The sequence below is a fragment of the Genypterus blacodes genome, unplaced genomic scaffold (genome assembly GCF_046128005.1).
Source record: "Genypterus blacodes isolate CSIRO-AG114 ecotype Tasmania unplaced genomic scaffold, CSIRO-AGI_Gbla_v1 ptg000042l_1, whole genome shotgun sequence".
NCBI classification, from domain to species: Eukaryota; Metazoa; Chordata; class Actinopteri; order Ophidiiformes; family Ophidiidae; genus Genypterus; species Genypterus blacodes.
The window spans coordinates 319,414-340,886 of record NW_027466855.1 but is presented as its reverse complement, the minus strand read 5'-3'; the positions used below and the strand labels follow the sequence as shown (position 1 = coordinate 340,886).

Below are 21,473 nucleotides of genomic sequence, written 5' to 3'. Positions count from 1 at the left end.
TGCTTTGCCTAACCAGCATCAATCCTAATATACTTTGATTAACAAACCTAGATTATGTAATAGTAAATAGATTAATTCAGGCATGTAAATGGGCGTTTGATCTCAGACCGCTCTTTGGTGTCGTGCTTGATTCAAACAAAGAGCAGGCAGTCAGTGATGTGAGTTCAGATGTTTAACTCACTTAACTACATAAAGTGCTTCCTCAGGACACAAACTGACACCTTACAGTGTGTGTGTCAAGAAAACCAGAAAGCCCCAAAGGTGACAAATGCATGTCTTAGTGAAACGTTAACCCACATCACCTGCGATGTGCTAATGTTTTTATGAGCTCTGAGGAATCCTACACTTTCCTGAGGCCATGTGTGTCTACAGCCCGCCCCGCCCACCCCACACACACACTCGTGTGTACACTCCCATAATCCCTGAACCATCTTTGTTGCCCTCGTCTGTACTCAGCAGCTGCCTGAGGCCTGATGGCTTCAACAAACTCAGTGACAGAAAAGTGAATCACAGTTTATATAAGGTCGAGCTTTTGCTCCCTGAGGGGGAAACACATGTAAAGTAACGCTCGTCTCCTCGCTCGGCTCCTGACTTTATGAAACACTTCTATTGTTCATGTTCAATTACTTTTAGGGACTTCCAGGGGCCTCAGTCACTGCTGTCTGTTCAGAACAGCTTTCTTTGAATGACATTTGTACTGGAACTCACATTATTTTTGTTAGAACTCGCTCTCTTTCATCTGTCTGGAGACACTCGGCTTCATTGTGCTATGTGTGTGTTATTTCTTGGCCCACACGTCTTGAGTCAAACAAGTTTGATCATATTTAACACAATTTATAGCAGCACAGGTGCATATCATTTGTCTTTGTACAGTCATTGATTGTTAGAACTGTTCCACCGCTGTGTTTTATTATTATGTAGCAGAAACAACACAAGGAGTCACATAATCTGTCCATAAAATTTTAATGAAAAAAAACAGCAATGTACCCATTTAACAACAAAAAAATGAAGAGAAATTGTAAGATTTGGAGAGCCAAGCTCTTATGTACAGCATATTGCACTAGAAAAAGAACAAACATCCCCCGTTCTCCTTCCCTCCGTCCCCCCCGTGTCCTCCTGCGCTGTCTGCAGTAGAAACAGAGCAGTCCCAAAGATAACACAGCCAATGCTTTAACAAAACTGCTACATCTGGACTGGGTCTCACTTCAAAACACATGAATGTGAAATCCTCGAGACCACTCTGAGTGTAAAGAAAGCAAAGTAAAGACCAAACCAACTCCTCCTCCTCCTCTTATGCAGAACACAGGAGTCTGAAATCAGGTCTATTGTTCGGTTCAGTTCAGTTCATGTATTCAAAGAGATATCGTGGTTTTCACTCCATTAAATTACATTCAAATCCTTAAGATACAGAATTTTTCAGGAATGTTGGACATGCATTTTTACTCCATTTACATATATATCGAAAAAAGCCCTTGAACTGAGAGTGACACAGCAGACTTGGCAAAATATAAAATTAAAAATGCCACAACATTGAAAAAAGCCATTTATAGAAAACCAAGTCGTGTTGTTGTAGATCTTTTTTGTCGTCTTCTTACAAAATGTATGGAAAATCTTTTTGCTATAAAGTTTCTTATAAAGATAGCAATAATCGCTGTGGCAAAAAATTCATGTTTAATGTATCAAAAAACACCAAATCACAGCACTTGACAGTAAAGATGCACTCCTTCTCAGATACTCAAAAGACTGAGTCAAGAAATTTGATATTAAAGACACTGAAGGTCGAACGTATAACAAATGTTTCACCGCAGTTTTTCGGGGGCGGCGACAGCGTCCGGCGCCGGGCTCGGATCGACGACCGGCCCCCGCCGAGACGCTGTTCAACTCCGCCTCACACACAAATAATACTGGGCACCGTGGTGGCTCATTCCTCCTGTGAGTGTAAACCCGCAGCCCTGCTAGCTTGAAGATAATAAAGCACTCCAGCATTCCAGCATATCACAGATCTTAAAAAGGCTCAAGAATCTAGTTAGGGGGAAGTTCAGCACAGGAGTAGAAAGAGAGAGGCGCAAAATATACAAGTATAAAACTGTTTTGTTTTTTTGTTTTTACAGTGCACATTGATTGCAAACAGTCGTTGGTGCTTTTTTGAGAGGTGGTCAATCTGCCGTGCGTGTTCAAAGTCAAGCCTGTGCCTCGCGAGCTGATCTGAGGAAACAGAAGGATGGATTTGTTTGGGTTTTGTTTTGAAGTATCAAGGCAAAACACGTAGTACTGCTTGTGCCCGAGTCAATGAAAGGCCTCAGTACGCTTCAAAAGTACAAGATCATATATGTATATAGTCATATTTCGAGGGAACTGGACTGATCTGGGTAGATAATCGCTATCGCTCGCCTGTGACTCACATGTGAGGGTTGGTAGAGTCACACGGTAGCCAAGGGCAGAGGCATTGTAACGACAACACTGAAGAAGAAGCTTAATAATGGGGGAGAAGGGCACACACTTTCACTCTCTCTCCTCCAAAGTGTCGGTGGCACACACACACACGCATGACGCGGGCGTGAACGTCCACAAGAGGGTTTCAGACGCTATCAGACAGGCACTTAGTTTGAAGCATACTGAGGCCGTAAAGCTGTGACTGCAGACTTTCAGGACGATGCCGAGTGTGGATGATGATGTGCTAGGTCTGTAGCTCACAAGGCACATGTTCTACATTTTGATTGTCTGGTTGTTCATGTGATTTGTAAAGACACATACAGCTCCTGCCAGAACGCACGAGGCACATGGCTTTGGTCCAACCTCCCCCCCCTCCCCACATGCACACACACACACAGGCGTGATACACACACACGCAACTGAATGCACATCAACAATGAGGAGAAAATGACTGTACACACGGCGATAGCCTCTATACAGTAGCACTGAGCAAATATACACAAAATAAATTAGAATAAATTACTTCAAAAGGAAACAAATCAAATGAAACTTGTTCTTATTAAAGGAGGACAGGGAGTAGTTCCATACGTGAGAGTGAGGAGATGAAGCTTTGGACTGCAGAGCACAGTGAGTGACAACTATTTCAATTGGCTCAGCGTTCAGTTTTGCAGGAAACAAACATTTGGTGCAGCAACTTGTGAATCTGTAACATAGTTTGTGTTTAGGAGGAGGAGGGGTAACATGGAGAGGAGAAGCTCAGGGAATTGCACATAATCCAAGACGGCGGCTTGCTCTGCCTGATCTACAGCACGGCTTTAAGAAACAGCTTCACCCAGTCAACAAGTGATGGATAACTACTCCCTGAAGAAAACAAAAGAGCAAAAGATAAACCATCAGTGTCTTCAAAAAGGTCACGATACCAATCTACAACCAAGCCCAACATCTTTAACGTCGTGTTTAAAGTCCTACCAGACCTTTTTTTCCTTTTGCGTTTTTTAAAATCAGTGGCTGTGTCGTTGCTAAATGCTGCAGTCACTCGGGCCGTTGTCACACACACACACACACACATACACACGCACACACATGCACGCGCACAGATGTGTTCACTTTGTGCAATGTCCAGATGGGGTCTCTTGTGTGGGTTTGTCAGCGATACAAAAGCTTTCGTTTCAACGGGGATCCAGTGAAGCGAGAGAGCGAGAAAGAGCTGGACACACACACACACACACACACACATCCACTCACACACACACATCAGCATGTCATGCTTGAGTCAGTGCTTTAGACCCGCTGGTGTTAAATAAACTGAGATTAAAACTCAAAAATGCATGAACTGTGTTGTAATCTGAATCTGAAACCCAAAACGATCCTGTAACAAAGTAGTAAGAAGTAAAATGACTTTGTATTTTCACTGAGAACACGTTGTCTTTACATAGACACACATCTATAGAAATGTCCCTCCATGTCAATTGATTGCAAATGCAGCTGATCCCTAAGACGTTGCTCCTTCCCCTGGCTTGATTATTGCCAAAAAATGCTGATAAAAATGGAGCTGGAGCTTCACGATTGTCAATCCAGCCAGAGGAAGAAACCCTGAAAAGCTTCAAAACAGTGATGAGACGCATCCCAAAGCTTTTCAGCGCTCTGATTGTTTCCAGTTCCCTGATCGCGATCCCAACGAGTGAGATTCTCCTTACACTTTGAGACATTTGTGCTTATTTGGTCTGAAAATCACTTAAATTTTAGGCTCAGAAATCTACAAAACACCTGATTAGGAATTGAAAGTTTAACGCTCGGACACTAACTCATCACGATTAACGACGCCACGACTCGGCGAGTGAAAGCAGATCGATCTTAACATCTTCAGAAATTCAAGTATGCGTGCATTTATCCTTTGAATGTGCAAAGTGGGTCACTGATCCACTTTGAATAACATGAGTGGTACTGGAAACAGCTGATGGATGACACAGGTTCATAAAACATCCCTATAGGTCGAACAGTGGAGGCCAACAAATCGTCGTGACAACCATTTTTAAAAGCAGAGAGTAATGCTTGAGTCAGGGTTTTTTCTGTTGTTACTCTGAGAATAAATTAGAAATGTGCCTGGAGTCCTCAAGGTTTCATGTCGATAACGTGTCGGCACAGAAACGTCCACGTCCACAGTTTGTCACCAGAAAAGTGTCCTCCAATCTCTAAACGGTCTCTGTCTTATAGTTTCATTGATGCAGGAGAGAATAAGGCATATTCCCTGGACTGATGAAGGTCTTCCAAGACTTGAAATAGCAAATAAAAAGAGCAATTTACTGTACAAAATAGGTAATCTTACAAATATTTAGAAAATATCTCTTCAAACACAATGGCTTCTTCTTGGAGAGGCGAAAAACCCAAATGCAAAAAAGGAAAAAAAAAAAAAAAAAAAAAAAAAGGAAAAAATGGGTGATTCAGTCTCCGTCCAGCGGCGACCAGTGTTGTCTTCATCTTCATCCTCGTCTTCATCTTTATCTTCATCTTCGCGCTTATTTACGACGCGAAAAACAGGAGAAAAAAATCCAAAACCCGTGTTTTCATCTTACAGTGCCATCTCAAAAAAGTCCGGTGTGCGGGGTCAAAGGGGGTGAGGGGGGCGGGGACAGAGCGACGCCAGGTCCCTTCATCTGTGCTCCGCCCTCAGAAGCGGCGCGAACGCCTCTCGGTGAAACAGGAAGCCAAACAGGGCCATGGTCAGACGCATCCAGGCGGGGAGGTTTTCCCTCTGATGCCTCCTGAACTGCAACGACAAGGAAAGACAAACAAACGTGGAATTATTAGTCATGTTTGCACTTGAATCACCTCGTTTCATCCTGGGTTTCATCACGGGAGCGAGGCTTTTCCAGGTTAAGCCACACCGGCGTGTTTGCACAACCTTTGCGTGTGTTTTCTAGCAAACATCCTCACCACGCGTGTGTCTTAATCGCTCGGGAAAAGCTTCAGAATGAGCACAAGAGCTCATTTCAGGACACAATGACAAAACAAGATGGCCGATCAGAATGAGGAATAAATATATGAATGATTAGATAGAAGAATGTGAAATAAAATACCTATGGGAGGTTTTGACTTTTGAGTTCTTTGGTTACACACTGTCATCTCTTTACTGCCAGCCTTTGAGCTGTAGAAATGATCAAAGCGTCAGACGGTTTGAGAGGGAATCGTACCAAAGTGTGTACGAGGAGTGTGTGAAGTTTTTTAAAAGAAGTCGACACATTTGACACTTTGCCAGAGCTGCCAGTCGACTCGCTCGTGTCGCCGTCATGTCGCCCTCGGGCCTCAGACAGCCTCGCTTATGAAGCTCTGCGTGTGTGTGTGTGTGTCTGTGTGTGTGTGTGTGTGTGTGTGTGTTGACTTCTAAACAAGAAACCCCTCAAAGCCCTGAAATACTTTTTTTGCGAAGCTTTTGCCTCCTATTTCATCACGACTCTTGTAATCGTTCAGTCAGATGAATAATTATCCAAACAAAGCAGAAGGAAACCGACTCGGCTCCCTCGTCTTCTATCGTCTTACGGAGCCCTGTGGACCAGAGACAGATGAAGGAGCTAAAACTCTCTCTCTCTCTCTCTCTCTCCCTCTATCTCTCTCTAGTCCCCCCCCACAACTCAGCTCCCTCTGGCTTTTCCGCACAGCAGCGCTCCGATATTGCTGCTAGTTGCATAAGCATTCTACTTGTTGCGATCTCTCTCTCTCTCTCTCTCCCTCCCTCTCTCTCTCTCTCTCTCCCCCCCCCCCCCCCCCCCCCCCCCCCCAACCCCCCCGCCCCCCGTCTCCATCGAGGCCTCCACCAGCCCAGCAATCACAGTCTGCCACAGGCTATTTGATGCACAGCGAGCAGACCGAGCTGAATTGAACCAGCGCAGCTAAACGTAACCCTAATTGTCTTTAATTGCCTTAATTCTACACTGCAGTGCTTATTTAAACAGCACCCTGGTTTGTTCCACGTGGGGATCATCTTTCTGCGCTCGTTTGTGCGGTTGCTGGAGGATGGGGTGTGTGTGTGTGTGCGCGCGCGTGTGTTTTGTTTTTAAGGTTAAAGCACGGCGGAGAGGAAGATCTACAGCTGATGAGGCGCGCGCTTTCTCCACAGATTATGTTAGAAGTGGAGTTTTTCTGCTCGAGGCTGACAATCGACATAACACACACACACTTTGGCACACACACATTCTGTCACAGGCACACTTGGGTGTAATCACTTCTCTCCTTTTTTTGCAAAGTAATATCAGAAGATGCAGGAGGTAGATTCTCACTCATACCTCTTTGTCTGCCTGTCTCTCTCACTTTCACACACACACACACACACACAAACAAACACACGCACGTAACGCACGCACGCAGAGACAGTCAAGCGAGACAACTGAGGCATTGTGGGTAGCTGTCATGTTACTGGCTGCGTCTATAAGTGCGTGAGTCAGGCTCTATTTTTAGACCAGCGTATAAACAGCAGGCCAACGCTACCCAGACACACACACACACACACACTCCCTGCTGCCTGTGACAGTCACACACTCTTTTCTGTTCTTTAACTACTAACCGCCCTCCTTTCGGCGCCTCACACAGTTTATCAGCCGCACCTTGTCGCCTGCACAGACCCCCGCGGCAAAACACACGCACACACACACACACACACACACACAGCGGCAGATAAGCAGCCCCGTCCCACCAGAGTGTGTGTGTACTCATTAACAAAGCTCATGACGTGATTAATGCTACCTCTCAGGCAGACCAGTGAAGAAGCGACCTTTGACCTATTATCAAAAACAACGCAATACCAAACCTCACCACAAGGAGAAAAGAAGAGAAGAGTTTATAACCTACATAAGAGAGATTTAAAAGTACAGATTTAACCCTGAAGTCTCTCCAGTTTGTCTCTAAGCAGCAAAGGGAGACATGAGGACAGGGACGGACCAGAGAGGAGAGGACAAACGTGTTCAACATGTCCTCAGAAGTGAACTAGCAGGGTGAGCGGCTCTCTCTTCCTCTCTTTCTCCTCCTCTCTTTCATCTTTCTCTCTTCTTCTGCTTTTGCCGGCAGTGAAACTCAATCCTGACTATTCCTATAGACAGCGAAGGCACCGCGGGAGTGCTGCAGTGACACAGTATTGGCAGGACGGACCGTACCATCTGCTCAGACTGGAGGGATTCTGTTTCACCGGCTTATTGAACAAAGACGGGGCCAAACGAAGAATCAATATGAAAACACTATATGGATATCGACGGCGAGGAGCGATACGTTTCTCACGACGGTCTCATCTGTCACGTTGTGTTCCAGCCGGTGACGCTGCTAGTAAACACAACACATGAAGTCACACGGAATCATTCAGTATTAGTGATTTATGATTTTCCGCCCATCTGTTCAAACCATAAAAACAGTTTAAATCACTACGCAGACTATTTCTTTATCCTGTGTAGCCGATCCAACTGGCAGAAAAGTGAGCCTTGCCTCATTCTGTGAAATAAAAAACTGCAAAAAACAAAGTTGAAGTTGTGCACCCCCCCTCTGAGAGTCCGAGCGTCCCTCGCCTGCTGTCGGGGTTGTTGTGTCCTTTGAGCAGCTGACTTGTCTATTTTAATTGCAGGAGCTGGGAAAAAATCAGCTGTTCGACAGACAAACAGAGCATTTGGTTGGGGAATATCCAGGCAATAACGCCCAGCTTGTGTTTAACACTTTAACACAAACTCTACGTCCGGAGGGTTTGAGCTTTGAGACCTTTCAGGGATCCGGCGCTCGGCTTACCAGCTCGACGTGGTCCTGGTGGAACCTGTCCCCGATCTCCCGAAGTTTGCGGCCAATTTGCACCTCCACGCTCACTCCTGCCTGCTCCTCGGGCCTCTCCGCCGCCCTGTCGTCTTCCTCCACCCCTCCTCTCCGCCCTTCGTCGCCGCCGTCCTCCTCCTCCTCCTCCTCGATCTGCCTCTCTCCCCGGTCCTCCATCGGCTCGAACTGAGCGGGGAAATGCGAGCGGAATCCAGCGTTGTCTGACGGGAAAGCAGAGATACTGTGTGTCAGGTTTGTTGTCGCCATGTTTGCACACACACACGGATGCACCAACAGGATTCTGTCATTTGCCAAACATACATGAAACATTGCTTGATGGGTTTACGAGGGAGAGTAGGCCGACGATGAAACAAAACACCAATTATAAGCTAAAGAGTCCACACATCACACACATAAAGTAGGTATTTGACACCCGCTGTCTGAAACACAAACAGGTTCTATCAGATCTGGCCCCGCATGGACAAATGACAAGGTACACAGGAAGTAAAACACGAGGTGGAAAATTCAAACAGCTTGTTAAATCAACATTTGCACTCAGTGAACCCGCCGCCTTTTCTGTGTCCCTGAGTTTATCCGCCACCCCGAGCATGTGCCTCTGCCGTCATGCCGTTTGGAGAGGAAACTATCATGGCAAAGAATGCACCAGTATCTCTACGGAACAGGGGCGCTGTGAAAGTCGCCACCGGTCTATGTTTGGGACAAGGGAGACCAAATGGCACAGAGCCAAGTGCATGACATCCATTACTGCCTCCATTACAATGAGCGACGAGGTACTCACAGGCAGCGGTGTTTGGGTATCAATGCTTTTAAACCGCCGCACAATACACACCTCTCACCCACTGACACTGAGTCAACAGAACACACAACGCCCGGCTCACTCCTTCAATTCAATTACAGTGATGTCACACTGATTTGATTAGACGCTGGAGAACAATATTGAATTAAATCTGACGAGCGTATCAGTGCAGCTATGCGCCTTTAAGTGTGTATGGAATTATTCTTTGTTTTCTGTTTTGGGCTTTTTCTGTCAAATGCATACAGATCAAATTACACCACACACAGCAGAGGGAGAGTGTGATGAGCATTTAGCAGATTTAGAACAAGGAGATTATGCTGTAATGACGATTTACGTCATTTTACGCTGTCCACAAAACATTTCAGTACGCAAAAGATGTTTTTTCTTAGAATGGCATGTGCCTGAACCTCCAGGCAGCCTTGGGATTCTTCTGTGCGGCTTTAGATAACCAGTACAAACAGCAACACTGTGACTCCTTATTAATGTTTGTTGATGGCTTTGTAGCTGTTAAATTGGGGAAAATATAGAAAATCTACAGCATACAAAAAGAAAATCACATATTTACTTTGGCGCTGGTGGTGATTTTTTAAAATACTTCAGTTGGTACCAAGAAAGTTTGGCTGCATGTTATTCCTCTAATCCCGGCCTTATTAATTTTCAAACAAAGAATGTTTTGGCGGAAGGATTCAAAATGAAATTCAATCCTCAATTTCCTCAAAATCTGTTAGAAGTATTTGTCCAACCTAACATCTATCGCTGATACAGACAGATTTCTTTATCTAAGTCTTTGTGGACGGCTCACTACAAAGAACCACTGACAGTTATGACTCAGAGGTGAAACTGGGCGTATCCGCGCTTTCGGTTTCGGACACTGCCTGCACACGAGCGGCATCACGCGCGTCTCCTCCCTCCTGCTTACCGTGAAACAGCATGCGAGTGCAGGGCAGCGCGTTGATGCTGATGCTGTTGTTGTTGTGGCTGTGCGTCGCGGGCACGGCGGCGGCGGTGACGACAGCGAGGGCCTGTCCGGTCGCGGTCTGCGTGGCTCGGTCTTCGTACTTGACGTCCCTAAAGGGAGCTCCCCAGAGTTGCGAGATGGGCCGTGACATGTCCTCCTCCTCATCATCCATCCGACACCTCAGCGGTAATCTCCCTGGAGAGAGGAAGGAGACATAGGATGGAAAGTTTAGAATAAGATGGACGTGTAAAAGTGTGAGTTTGTGTTTGTGTTTTGGATCTGTGGGGACCTACGTTATCTTATATAAGGACTTTTGTCTTCTACCTGCCTGTGTGGCTTTGAACTTTGCTTAACAGGTCATTTGGGTGTGATTTGTTTCAAGAGCAAACACAGAGTGACAGATATCTTCATGTAATCACTAGAAGCTTTGCCCTCTGCCTACATTATGGGCAATAAATCACGAGTCATCATAATACCCGGTAAGAGGCTTATGTGTGTGTGTGTGTGTGTGTGTGTGTGAGGTCATACTTAAAACAAACAGACCGACGTCTGCGTGCATTCATCGCTTCAAAAAAAAGGGAATTGTTGAAACATTATAACTTAATGAGGCAATAATCATACGGCTGGTTTTTGTGGTGGTTAAGTGATCAGAGGAGCCAAACGTATGGAAAGAGCCTGTGGAGGGAAACCCTGTGGGCGGCTCAAAACGCTACGCCAGATCTGCCGCCCTCCCACTGCAGGTTTTGTCAAGCTGTTCCTGATAACGTGCCAAATTGTAATTGAGTGCCAAAAGAGCTGCACGAGAGGCTTCTTTTCCCCCATTAGAATTACCTTAATCTGGAACAGTGTGCCACAGAGAACAGCACAGTCAGGGGATTATGTTCCTCCTGCAAGATTCTGCTGCTCAACATTAAGACCCATGGCTGTTGTAGTCTCTCTCTCTCTCTCTCTCACTCTCTCTCTCTCTCTCTCACTCTCTCTCTCAGTCACACAGCGGCGTGCGGTGTGAGAGTGAAACCGTCAGTGAAACCAAAGTTCTGCCCGACGTCGTCACGTGCTGCCGGTTTATGAGGACAGGGGGAGAGATAACAAGTTTCACTGCGTCCTCACCTGTGCCTACTGAGTGTAAACACTGCGCTCTTCCTCCTTGGCCTCACGCCACGGTGTGAACTATTGTTTCATCTGTTTTCAAGGGTGCCTGACTTTCCCCTTTGTTGTGTGAGTGGAAACAAATGGGCAGGATTGACTCGCAAATGCAAAAGTTGAAACTGGATACACTGGTATTATGTTTACTGACAGAGGCGGCCCCAGTCATACAGCCGTCTGTGAACGGGTCTCTTTACATGACGTCATGTCCTATTGAGTACAAGGGGGAGATAATGATCTGTAATAATATTAATGATAATAACAAACAACAGGCCTACAGGCGGCCATTGTTCTCAGATCATTACATTGTGATGAAAACAGCCCGTGTCACCAATGAAAACTAATTAGTTGGCTATTATGTGCAATCTGTTTGTTTTCACTTCTAATAAAACTATTTTGATAATTGCTACCCAACCAATGATCTTGCAACTGTGCAGCCAGTGTTACTGGGATCTAATGCACATTTGTGTTTGGTGTCAATCACAGCACTGCAAGCCCGGTCTTGAATTTCTACTGGCAGCCAACAGAGGACTGGCAACATTACCAGTGTCAGACACATAAAAAACAAAGTGAGTGAGACACCGATGAGATTGTACACACACATACACAGAGAGCGAGAGAGAGAGAGAGGAGAGAGGGAGAGAGAGAGAGAGAGAGAGAGAGAGAGAGAGACATGAACACAAAGCCGGGGGCAGCAGGCCGGCCTGGCAGCCAGCAGCACAGTGTTGGTCAGAGGCTGAGAGCTGCAGGAGAAAGTGGCTCCCTCTGCTGCACCATCTGTGCACCGGGCTCTCCTCCATGCACATCACCAGGATGCACACAGGGTGAAAACTCTGTTCATACTGAGTTCACATTATTATCCTGTGGACATCAGCAGAGATGCACCAACACAACCTTCAACTCTATTTTCTTTAGTACATAAATCCTATTGACTTCAAATATGTTGCAACATTAATGTTTATTTACTGGAATTTCAACTTCTGCAACACAAAAGTGCTCGAATTACACTGTTTGATCAAATGACTAACTGACAATATAGTGGATCAAAGATCCAGTAGACCGGGAGGAGCACCGGGGACAGCTCGACAGCTCTCCCGCCCCAGCAGCACAATGCCCGGCGTACCTCGGCGCGTAAACACGCCCTGCCAAGTCCCACCGCTCATCACTGTAAACCCAACATTCCGAACCTGACACACCGATAAGACACTATACTTGTCTAAACATGATGCCAAGGCTGCTTAAAGTGTAAGATTAATCATTTTAACAGAGTTGTGACTTTTCAGAGACATAGAGAATAACAACAAAGACGCGGATCAATCGAAAAGGCGATTAATACGAAAGAATACGTTTCGATTAACCTGATCGAATAACAACTGTTTCGTGGTAGAATCTGCTTATTCCAATGTTGTTGTGCAGTGGGCTGAAACTACAGATCAGCTGGCGGGTGAGACGCCGGGAGGGGGGACGCGGAGTGACCGATGAGGTGACGGACTAAAGCCGCTATTTACTCACCTGCCGCCCGGGAAGAAGAGCGACAAAAACAAACGTGGATCGCAGCGTGAAAGTGAAGGAGTAAACGCTTTGCTGTGAGCCCGGAGAGTCCGTCCCTCCTCAGCTCTGCCCGGGCATGTTCACCGATCCCGCACATTTGTTGACAAACTCCCACATGCTTGATAAAAAACAACACGAATCCTCCCTGCAGAACGAGGAGACAAATCTGAGGGAAACTCACCGCCTGTAAACTCGCTCTCGGCTACGATCGCTGGTATCTTGATAATTTTGCTGTTTTCTCGTCTCCTCCAGGCTGTAATGATGTGACTTGTATCCTTCTTTGCATTACACACACTTAGATGGATGTTTGCTGACTAGAGTGGGCAGTTGTGTTTTCTCCCCCATGTCAAATCGGTCCGCCCAGAGGAGAACTAGACCCGCCCCTTGAAATAAAGGAAACAAGGAGGCAGATGAGCGCGATGTTGTGCTGATGAATCACACTGAATAGAATTAAATACAATTTTAAATATAGGTTATTTTTTTATTGTTTAGCCTAAATAGACAATTCCACACCATCGCGATTGCTTGTTTACGTTCCATTTGCGTGTCATATATGTTATATTCTATGTATATTACCTGACAAACATGATTCCCTCCATTGACAGCATTGGAATGATCCGTCATATAAGACAGAAAGCAGTTAAATCACATGTATATCCGCTGTGTAATATAGAATTGATCATTTTGTTCAAGTGAGAATCCACGTGTCTGGCCCTTTAAGAGGACAGCGCCGCTTTGGAGCTTTAGCTGGTGACACGCAGCGGACCAATCAGGTGGTTTGTTTTGGTCCCGCCTCCTGCTCCGTGTATCCTGACACGTGGAGGGGGAAAAACAAACCCAGAGAAGACATGTGACTTTCTCAGCGTCAGCTCAGCTGATTGGGAGCTGCTGCCGCTGCTGCTGCTGCATAGACTGAATGTACGCACCCAGTTACCGGGGCTGGGCTAATGCAAGGACGAGCAGGTTACTGTAAAGGAAACGATGAGGTGTTTTGCAACTGTTTATTGCTGAACAACATGTACAGATTATTAGTGATCCATTTAGCAGAAGGAGAAATCTGCAGATCTAGTGTTGTCTCATCGATGTAATGGACAAGCATACATCAAAATTACTATGTAAAACAACAGAATTATATGATATAACTTTAGTGTTGATTATAATTTTAGTCTGTCTTTAGACAGCCAATGACACAACACAATATGAAAACAATCTTATCACCTGACATGTCAGAGGAGTATAGAAGGTCGGTCATGTGTGTGAGTAAATTGACAGATTTTAAAATGTTCTACAACAAAACAACACATAAGCTTGACGTTGAGTTTGTAAATATCAGCATCATTTCCTTACAACACAAAAGTTTCAAGTTTATATGTAGTTTCTTTACCGTGCTGGTGGCGTTAAATGAGCACTGGCAAAGGTTGACCTTTATGCTGACATTGAGCTCTTTCATGCCCATTTCAGTTTGTAACCAAAGCCTTGATAGTAGCTGTATATAATATATTGATGTAAACATCGGGCCATTTTCAGCCCAGGCCCTGAGGCTGCTCATCATTGAACATGGTCTTCTCTGATAAATGCACACTGACAGTGGAGTAAACAGCTGCCGTGGCTGGTGACCCTGAATGCAGGGTGGGGGGTTGAGCTTATGCGTGATATTACTCTGGAGAAGAAGAAGAAAAAAATCCAGGGTGAAATCAAGTCTGATCTGTGGAAGGGGTGAGCGAGTGCACGAGTGAGACTATTTGATCCATGGTGTGAGTCAGTTTTTCCCAGGAGACATTTCCTGGATGAAAGCGGATGCTGTTGCTCTCGTGGAACACGGCTCGGCCCGTGTCTGTTTTGGTATCACGCTGCCTCACTCCCATGTTGTACAGCTGGTAATGTGCAAAGTGTCATTTTCTCAACTCATCGCTAAATTCCTGTGCACGGTTATATTGGCAGCTTTAGCAGAGCAGCAAACGACCCCTGCTTGCTCTTGTTTAAGCTGCTGTTTGACGCCTCCCCACCCCCCACCACCCCGTACACACACACTCACTCACACTCCAGTCCTGCAGCGAATGGGACCCCACCCAAATATCGGAGGAAGACATCAGATGGTGGTTGTTTTTCCTCACTCTCTCCCTCACTCTTTCTCTCATTGTGTGTGTGTGTGTGTGTGCGTGTGTGTGTGTGTGTGTGTGGTTGGGGGTTGCTGCCAAACTCAATAAAACCCATCGGTTGTCAATCAGTGAATATCAGAGCAGATTGCATGCAATAGAGCAGACAAAAACAACACTGTGGTTCAGTTGTTCAACTCTGCAGCAGCTCACTTCCTTATGGCTGCAGCTAATGATGACACTTCCATCACCTAAACCATCTTAGAATATAGCAGCTTGTGTATTTTCCATTCAAAATATACAAGATTAAGTGTAAAGTAGGTCTCCTAATTGTTGTGTTGCTTAATGTAAAGTGTGCTGAGGCTGATCTGGGTCAGCAAGACGTGGAGCTTTTCCTTATGTGCACATAAACATTTAGATGGTGACTGCGTTGTAGCGTTGCAGCACTCAAGTCAGAGAGACGGAAACAGCTTTAATTGTAAGGTCTGCAAATATGTAGGAGAAAAGCAATGTTATGCTGTGTTGTGAGAGTAAAGACTCATGAACAGCTCGTTATGAAATCACCTTTGAAGAATGAAAATGGAGAGCAAAACCCCCTGTGGAATTAAAGTGAGAAAAACATCACTTTAACGCGAGTTTGATGCAGTGTTTAGGCATTTTTAAGGTACTTTAAAGAGGTGGAACCTTTAAAAAATAATAATTAGTCCACTGTGGGCCACATATGAACAAAGAAATGTAAAAAATGAAGCAAGCGTAATTATTTAATATATTTTTTCGATAGCTAATTAGTGTTCCCAAACTTAGCCTCTAAGAATAGTATATTTCTGTCATTGCCAGTGGACTCATGGGTAAAGCTTTTGTCTGGAGTGGAGACGTCTGACTGTCTGTGGAACAAAGTGAAGTTAACCACATTTGATTGTTTGCACAGTGAACGTAACTCGATGCACTGTCAGTGTGAGAGATTTGGAAAAGCAAACGTCACGCGTTGCTTTCAAGTGTTCTTTGAAGATGGAAAACATCCTTTGTGTTAACGCTGAACTCAGAAATTGTCATCTAAACTTCCACTTCCACTTCCTCTCATATGTCACCTAAAGTGGCAGACATCGTCCCATCTCAGCAATTTTACCCTCAAATATTCTCGGCGTGGATTTCTCCCCGCCTCGCTGCTGCCAGGCGAGGTGATGCGTCTCAGCGAGTTGTAATTTTTCAAAGTTCACTGCATAATGATACAATTTGCTTTTGTGCCGTCTCCCTAATGGCGCCTGACGTCCAGACGTTTTGTCTTCAGTCTTCAATCCGTTCCACGTCCAAACTTTTCCATCGGTGTTTGTGCTTGCGCTGCATTCACGTATGCATCACAATTTTACGGTTTCAATCCCCCTGCCATTTAATTATCTCCCTAAATCCCTGTCTGGGCGGAATGTTTTTCACGTAAATTGATGTGAAACTACATGACAGAGATGCCAGGTTATTGGAAAACTCATCCCCCCCACCCCGCCCCACCCCCCTCCTCCCCCTCCTGGCTCCTGTCAACACTTCTTGATTTTAAGCACAGGTAGAGCCGAGTGCTCAGCCAATAAACGCAGCTCTCCCAGAGTTCATCCAAAGGTAACGCAATTGAAGCCCAGACCCACCCAAGGGACCGAGCGAGACGCCACACTGTCATTCAGCAATATTCTGACACCACTTTAATGCCGTGAGGTTATTTGTCACTTGGATGGAATTAATAGTGGGCATGTTGGGTGTTTTTCATGCATTGTTACTTGCATACTTTATATAGGTGTGTGTGTGCAGCTACAGGAGATAAAAGACCAGCGTCATAATGCTAAGAATGCAAACAAAACAACTTATAAGGCCAAGCACTGACGGATGTGCATTGTAATCCAAATCCCAGGTGTCTGTATTTCTGTGTTTACGGGCGGCGGCTGGTGAAATGATTAATAGTTGTTGTTGTACCGCACATTTGAATACAGGTGATATTTGCATCATTTATCTAGATTGAGACCAAAGCACTGTAACTTGTTTCAAATGCATAGACAGACACATCATTTACTACAGATGTACAAACTACAATATTTGAACACTCTGTACTGCCAAAATGCAAATAAGAATTTGCAAATTCTTAGGTTGCAAAATAGTCCCAGTGACATCATCTGGTCTGAAAATACGTTTGCAGAGTTCGGAAATGTGTTTTGAATGAGCCATTACATTCACTTTCCTGTTTTTGTGCTTTTGTACATATATTTTGAAATGAACAATTCAGTATCTGGAGTGTAATTGTCTTGAAGATCCAGTATGAGAGAGACTGAAGTGGACTGGCTGTGGTCGTCGGTCTCACACTCGCCGCTCTCCAGTTTGATTCCTGAAACTCAGCGTGCACTCAAGCTGCATTAATGGGCTTTTTGGAATCCTATGTGTCAGATGTGATGAGCTGCCTCCCCGTGTTGACAGAGGGGTTCAAAGGGGATGAGGGAGATAACAGGTTGCTTCTGTCTCTGTGTGTGTGTAGGGTGTGTCCATGCTGTTGGGTTAACAGGGAGATAGATAATCCAGTAATCTTGTAATCTTGAGGTATTCTGAGCTCTGCCCGGTGAAGTTTGGGCGCAACCTTTCTCAATGCGCCCCAGTATGTGCTCACGTCGGCTTTTATACAGTCCCTCTTCAGAGATGTGTCACACCGCTTCCTAAATACTTCATTGGCTGTTAAAGTGTTGGTAGGTAGGCGCTGTGGAGTGGATTAGAAAAAAGAGAAATCAACGTTAAATCATTGACGGAAGGAGACGTGGATGGAAATAGAGTTGGAGTTGCTCTTGTTTCTACGGTAACTGTCGACGGGGAGGTACCAGGGATGAAAGTGGAGGGAAAACAAACCTCCCCGCTCCGATGGCAACAGCACAGCAATTGGTTCTCGTTTCCTGCGAGGACAGGAAGAAAAAAAAAACATAACAAGGTCCCCTCGTAGCCCAGGAGACACAGTTCGATGTTGCATCAGAAAGCAAGAGGCAGGGCAAAACGAACACACACACACACATACACAGGCACACAAGCATGAACATGCACATATACACACCCACTCATCTCAAACACACGCACACACGCACACACACACGCAATCACATGCTCCACTTCACCCTGGAGCCACCCCTCCCTCTCTGGCTGCCGCTCTCCCGCCAAAACATCCACAGCACGTGAATCCTGCCTAGAAACCTGGGGGAAACTTCCGCCCGCCTCTGATTGGCTGAGCTCCCTAGCAACCGCGTATGCCTCGCCAGCCAGTCAGGCGCGTTGTGAGAGGCACACTGACCCAATGAAACAGATTATTCAGAGGCGCGGGCAGGCACAGTGACCTGGTAACAGTCAGGAGAAGAAGTCAGAGAGACGCTGGAGGGAGAGGAGGAGCACTGGCTGTGATTGGCTCAGAGATCTTCTGCTTTCTTCTTATTGGCTCAGTGCGTTCCTCTTTTACAGTCATTCATACATTTCTGCGGCTGCCTCAGCATTAGCTCGCCTGTTTCCTCCACCCTCAGCCAGTTCGTTCAACTTCCACTGTGGCCACCCTGCCCTCAAGGAAATCCACAGCCCAAGGTCAAGGCATACTGAGCTGCTGAAAGGGGATTGGTGCAGGCGAGCAGGAACACAAGCTGATCCTAGTAACTCGTCTACCTCATCGAGTCTGTGCGGGATTAAAGGTCGAAATCAACAACGTGTTCTGGCTGATTATCTTGTTATTGTCTTGCTTGTAATGCACACGGGTCAATGAAGAGCAGAAGCAGCTTCTCACTTCATAACGCTGCAAAATGAAAGCGCTGCTCTACAGCCAAGTGGCAGGACACAAATAAGCAAATACTTCATTTGTTTAGAAAAACTCATGAATAGACTGTAGGCACGCTTTGCAAACTCTTTTTTAAACATGCCAAAGTGCTGGCTGCATCGGTATGGGGAAGTAATGTCAATACCCTCCAGGATCAAGAGTTCACTTTGAATAGTTAATGAGTCGAGGGAGAGAATGTCTGAAATAATTCTGAGTAGCGCACCATGCATACTGCCTAATTTAAAATAACTGCAGGCGAAAGCTCACTCGGGCAAATAATATTCTGCTATGATTAGTAAAAACAACATTACCATCCAACAGAGAAACGGCTCATAGCCCCATAACAAATTAGTTTACTTTGACTGGAAGAAAAAAATAGATCTGAACAACGCCAGAATTTACTTTTGCTTTTCAAAACGCTGCAACATAACAAGCAATCGAGTGTGTTAAGTCCTTTTAATGCTGTGTTTGGGGACTTGGGAAATGTGTTTTCCGAGTCATAAACTGGGATTCTTGCTGCTTAACGAGTTTCCATGTTGTGACATATAAACGTGACCTTTTCACCTTTGGGGCCCGGGAGGAAATGGCATCCGCACCGATACAGGCTAAATGAAATATATGCATTTGTTGACATAAAACAACAAAAGCAGTATTAGGACATTCTGCACCTGTTTACACTCGTGTGTTTTGCCCGTCCCGTCCAAACGCGGCGTAAATCCGATCCATCATTATAAATTGCAAAGTTCACATGAATAACAAAGGGGCGTTTGTACGGCGGCGCACCTGCAATTGCACAATGCATCTCTGTAAACTAATGAGATGAAGAAGTATCATCCGCCGTGTGATACAAAGGTCAAGATATGCATCAACCAAACAAGACTGCCAGCACGAACGAATCTGCAACTCGACATGATTTCACAGGTTTCACTCGCTAACATTTGCTTATTTCTCTCTAAAGCTCCTCAAGGAAATGAATTGAGTCAAAAGGATTAACCGTCATCAAGTTTTACAGTATAACAACAACTCGGAACCTATTGACAAAACTTTAACCCTGTGTGTGTGTGTGTGCGTGTGTGTGTGTGTGTATTTGTGTATTCATTTGCATTAGTCAGCGTGCGTATATGAATGGCCGCGCCCTCGTGTACGGAACAGTAGAGGAATAACAGAGGAAGACGATCTCGAATAACAAAGGAATTCAATCTTTGCGGTTGTTGGAATCTTCAGTTATTGTGAGAAAAAGATCACAGTCTTTTCTCACACGGTAAATGTGTGAAAGCTGAGATATTTGTTACGACATCACGAGGTCATTACAAAATCAAATTAGAGAAACTCCCTAATCTCCTTTATCCTTAAAAAACAAGCAACGGCTCTTGAGAGGTGTGTGTGTGTGTGTGTGTGTGTGTGTGTGTGTCTGTCAGAAAGGTTTGATTTTCCAGGTTTATTTGTGGACTGTCAACATGTGAAGACGTCCAGTCGGTACACGGATCAGCACCAGGTTCTTCATTTCCTGCTCAGGACTTTATCTGTCTCGCTCGGTTGAGGATCTTTGTTCCCCTCATTCGCAGGGTCTCATTAATGTCAGAGGGGATTACTTCAAGACAAACGCCACCCTTGAGAGTCTTTACAAATGGCTCCGACCAATCCGATGACTCACGTAATTTAAAGTAGATGCCCGTAAATCCCCCCAATGGCATCGCTGGGCGCCATCATTCACCAGCCGGGACACTGGGCTCCTCTCAGAGGCCCACATGTGTCACGATTTTAAGATTTTATGTTACGCATTACATCATCCCTCCAAGCTAAAGGGATTTACATATCCTTGGCTTCCTGTGTGTGTGTGTGTAGGGGGGGGGGGTGAGCAGGGTGCAGTGCTCATCCATGAAATGACCTATTCAACTTACTTTGTTTGGCCTGTAGAGAATTGCCTCCGTTGCCTGTGTGAGGCTAATTGGATGGAGCGGAGCACCAAGCCAAGGCGTCACAGCTCGGGGAAATAATCTCAGGAAATAAAATATGAAGGTTTTGTCTCCGAGAGCATTCAGCATTTAAAGCATGACGCCGCCTCCGGGAAGGAAGAGCCAGGATGGACTGACAGGGAGAGGAGAGAAAACAGACAGAGACGCTGGACTGGGATCTGAAAAGACTCTATAGTCCTCTGTCTTTACACACACACACACACACTGCCCCAAGGTTTCAAGAGGATGTAGTATTATTATGCTAATGATGATGTACCAAGAAATGGCAGGGAGAGGATTATTCCATGCACATTTCATTCAGATTAAACAGCCGGTTTGGGTAAAACCCCCCCCACTCACTTTATCAGCTCCACCAACTGGCTGCATGCTTGTTATTATAGTGTAATAAAGGATATATTTTCCATTAAAGGAGAATACTCAAACATCCCAAATGCTCTGAACTTTGTTGCTTTAATTGCATTCTCCTGATAATGAGAGAAAGTCTCATTTTTTATTCAGCGCTGACCTACATAAGCAACTTTTCCAAAAACATTTATCAGGCAGATCAATTACCCAGACGTGGATTAGCCCACTTGAAAGCCGCTCACATCACCTATCTGGCGTGGTTTAGAGAAACAGAAACAGAAATCAATTGAGCAGCAGCTCCTTTCTTTGAAACTTCTCACACTGGCGTGGCTTCCTGGGCTGCCCGGCTGTATCTCAGGGGGGTCAGCGGCTCTGAAGGATCTCTACTGTGCTACTGAAGATTGCCTAGAGGGGAGACAGCCGCCCTCTGATCTGCCGACGCCTCTGAAGATCTGAGGACAGACTTTGCCCGCATCGTTGTTTGCAAGCACTCCTCACATTAAAGCAGTGGCACTTGAGCGAGCGGCGCAGACTCACAGCATGAGCTCACCACGGAAAA

At 45.5% G+C, this 21,473-nt stretch overlaps 1 protein-coding gene across 1 annotated transcript; it reads right to left on the bottom strand.

Moving 5' to 3' along the window:
- Positions 1–946: 946 nt before the first annotated feature.
- On the bottom strand, positions 947–13,401 carry bmf2 (BCL2 modifying factor 2). The gene is made up of 5 exons (XM_076148742.1): positions 13,263–13,401; positions 12,868–13,069; positions 9,951–10,184; positions 8,194–8,435; positions 947–5,200 (listed from the first exon to the last, which is right to left on the bottom strand). The coding sequence occupies exons 3-5, from the start codon at positions 10,159–10,161 to the stop codon at positions 5,084–5,086; spliced, it is 570 nt and encodes a 189-aa protein (XP_076004857.1). The 5' UTR covers positions 10,162–10,184; positions 12,868–13,069; positions 13,263–13,401; the 3' UTR covers positions 947–5,083.
- Between the last annotated feature and the right edge of the window lie 8,072 nt (positions 13,402–21,473).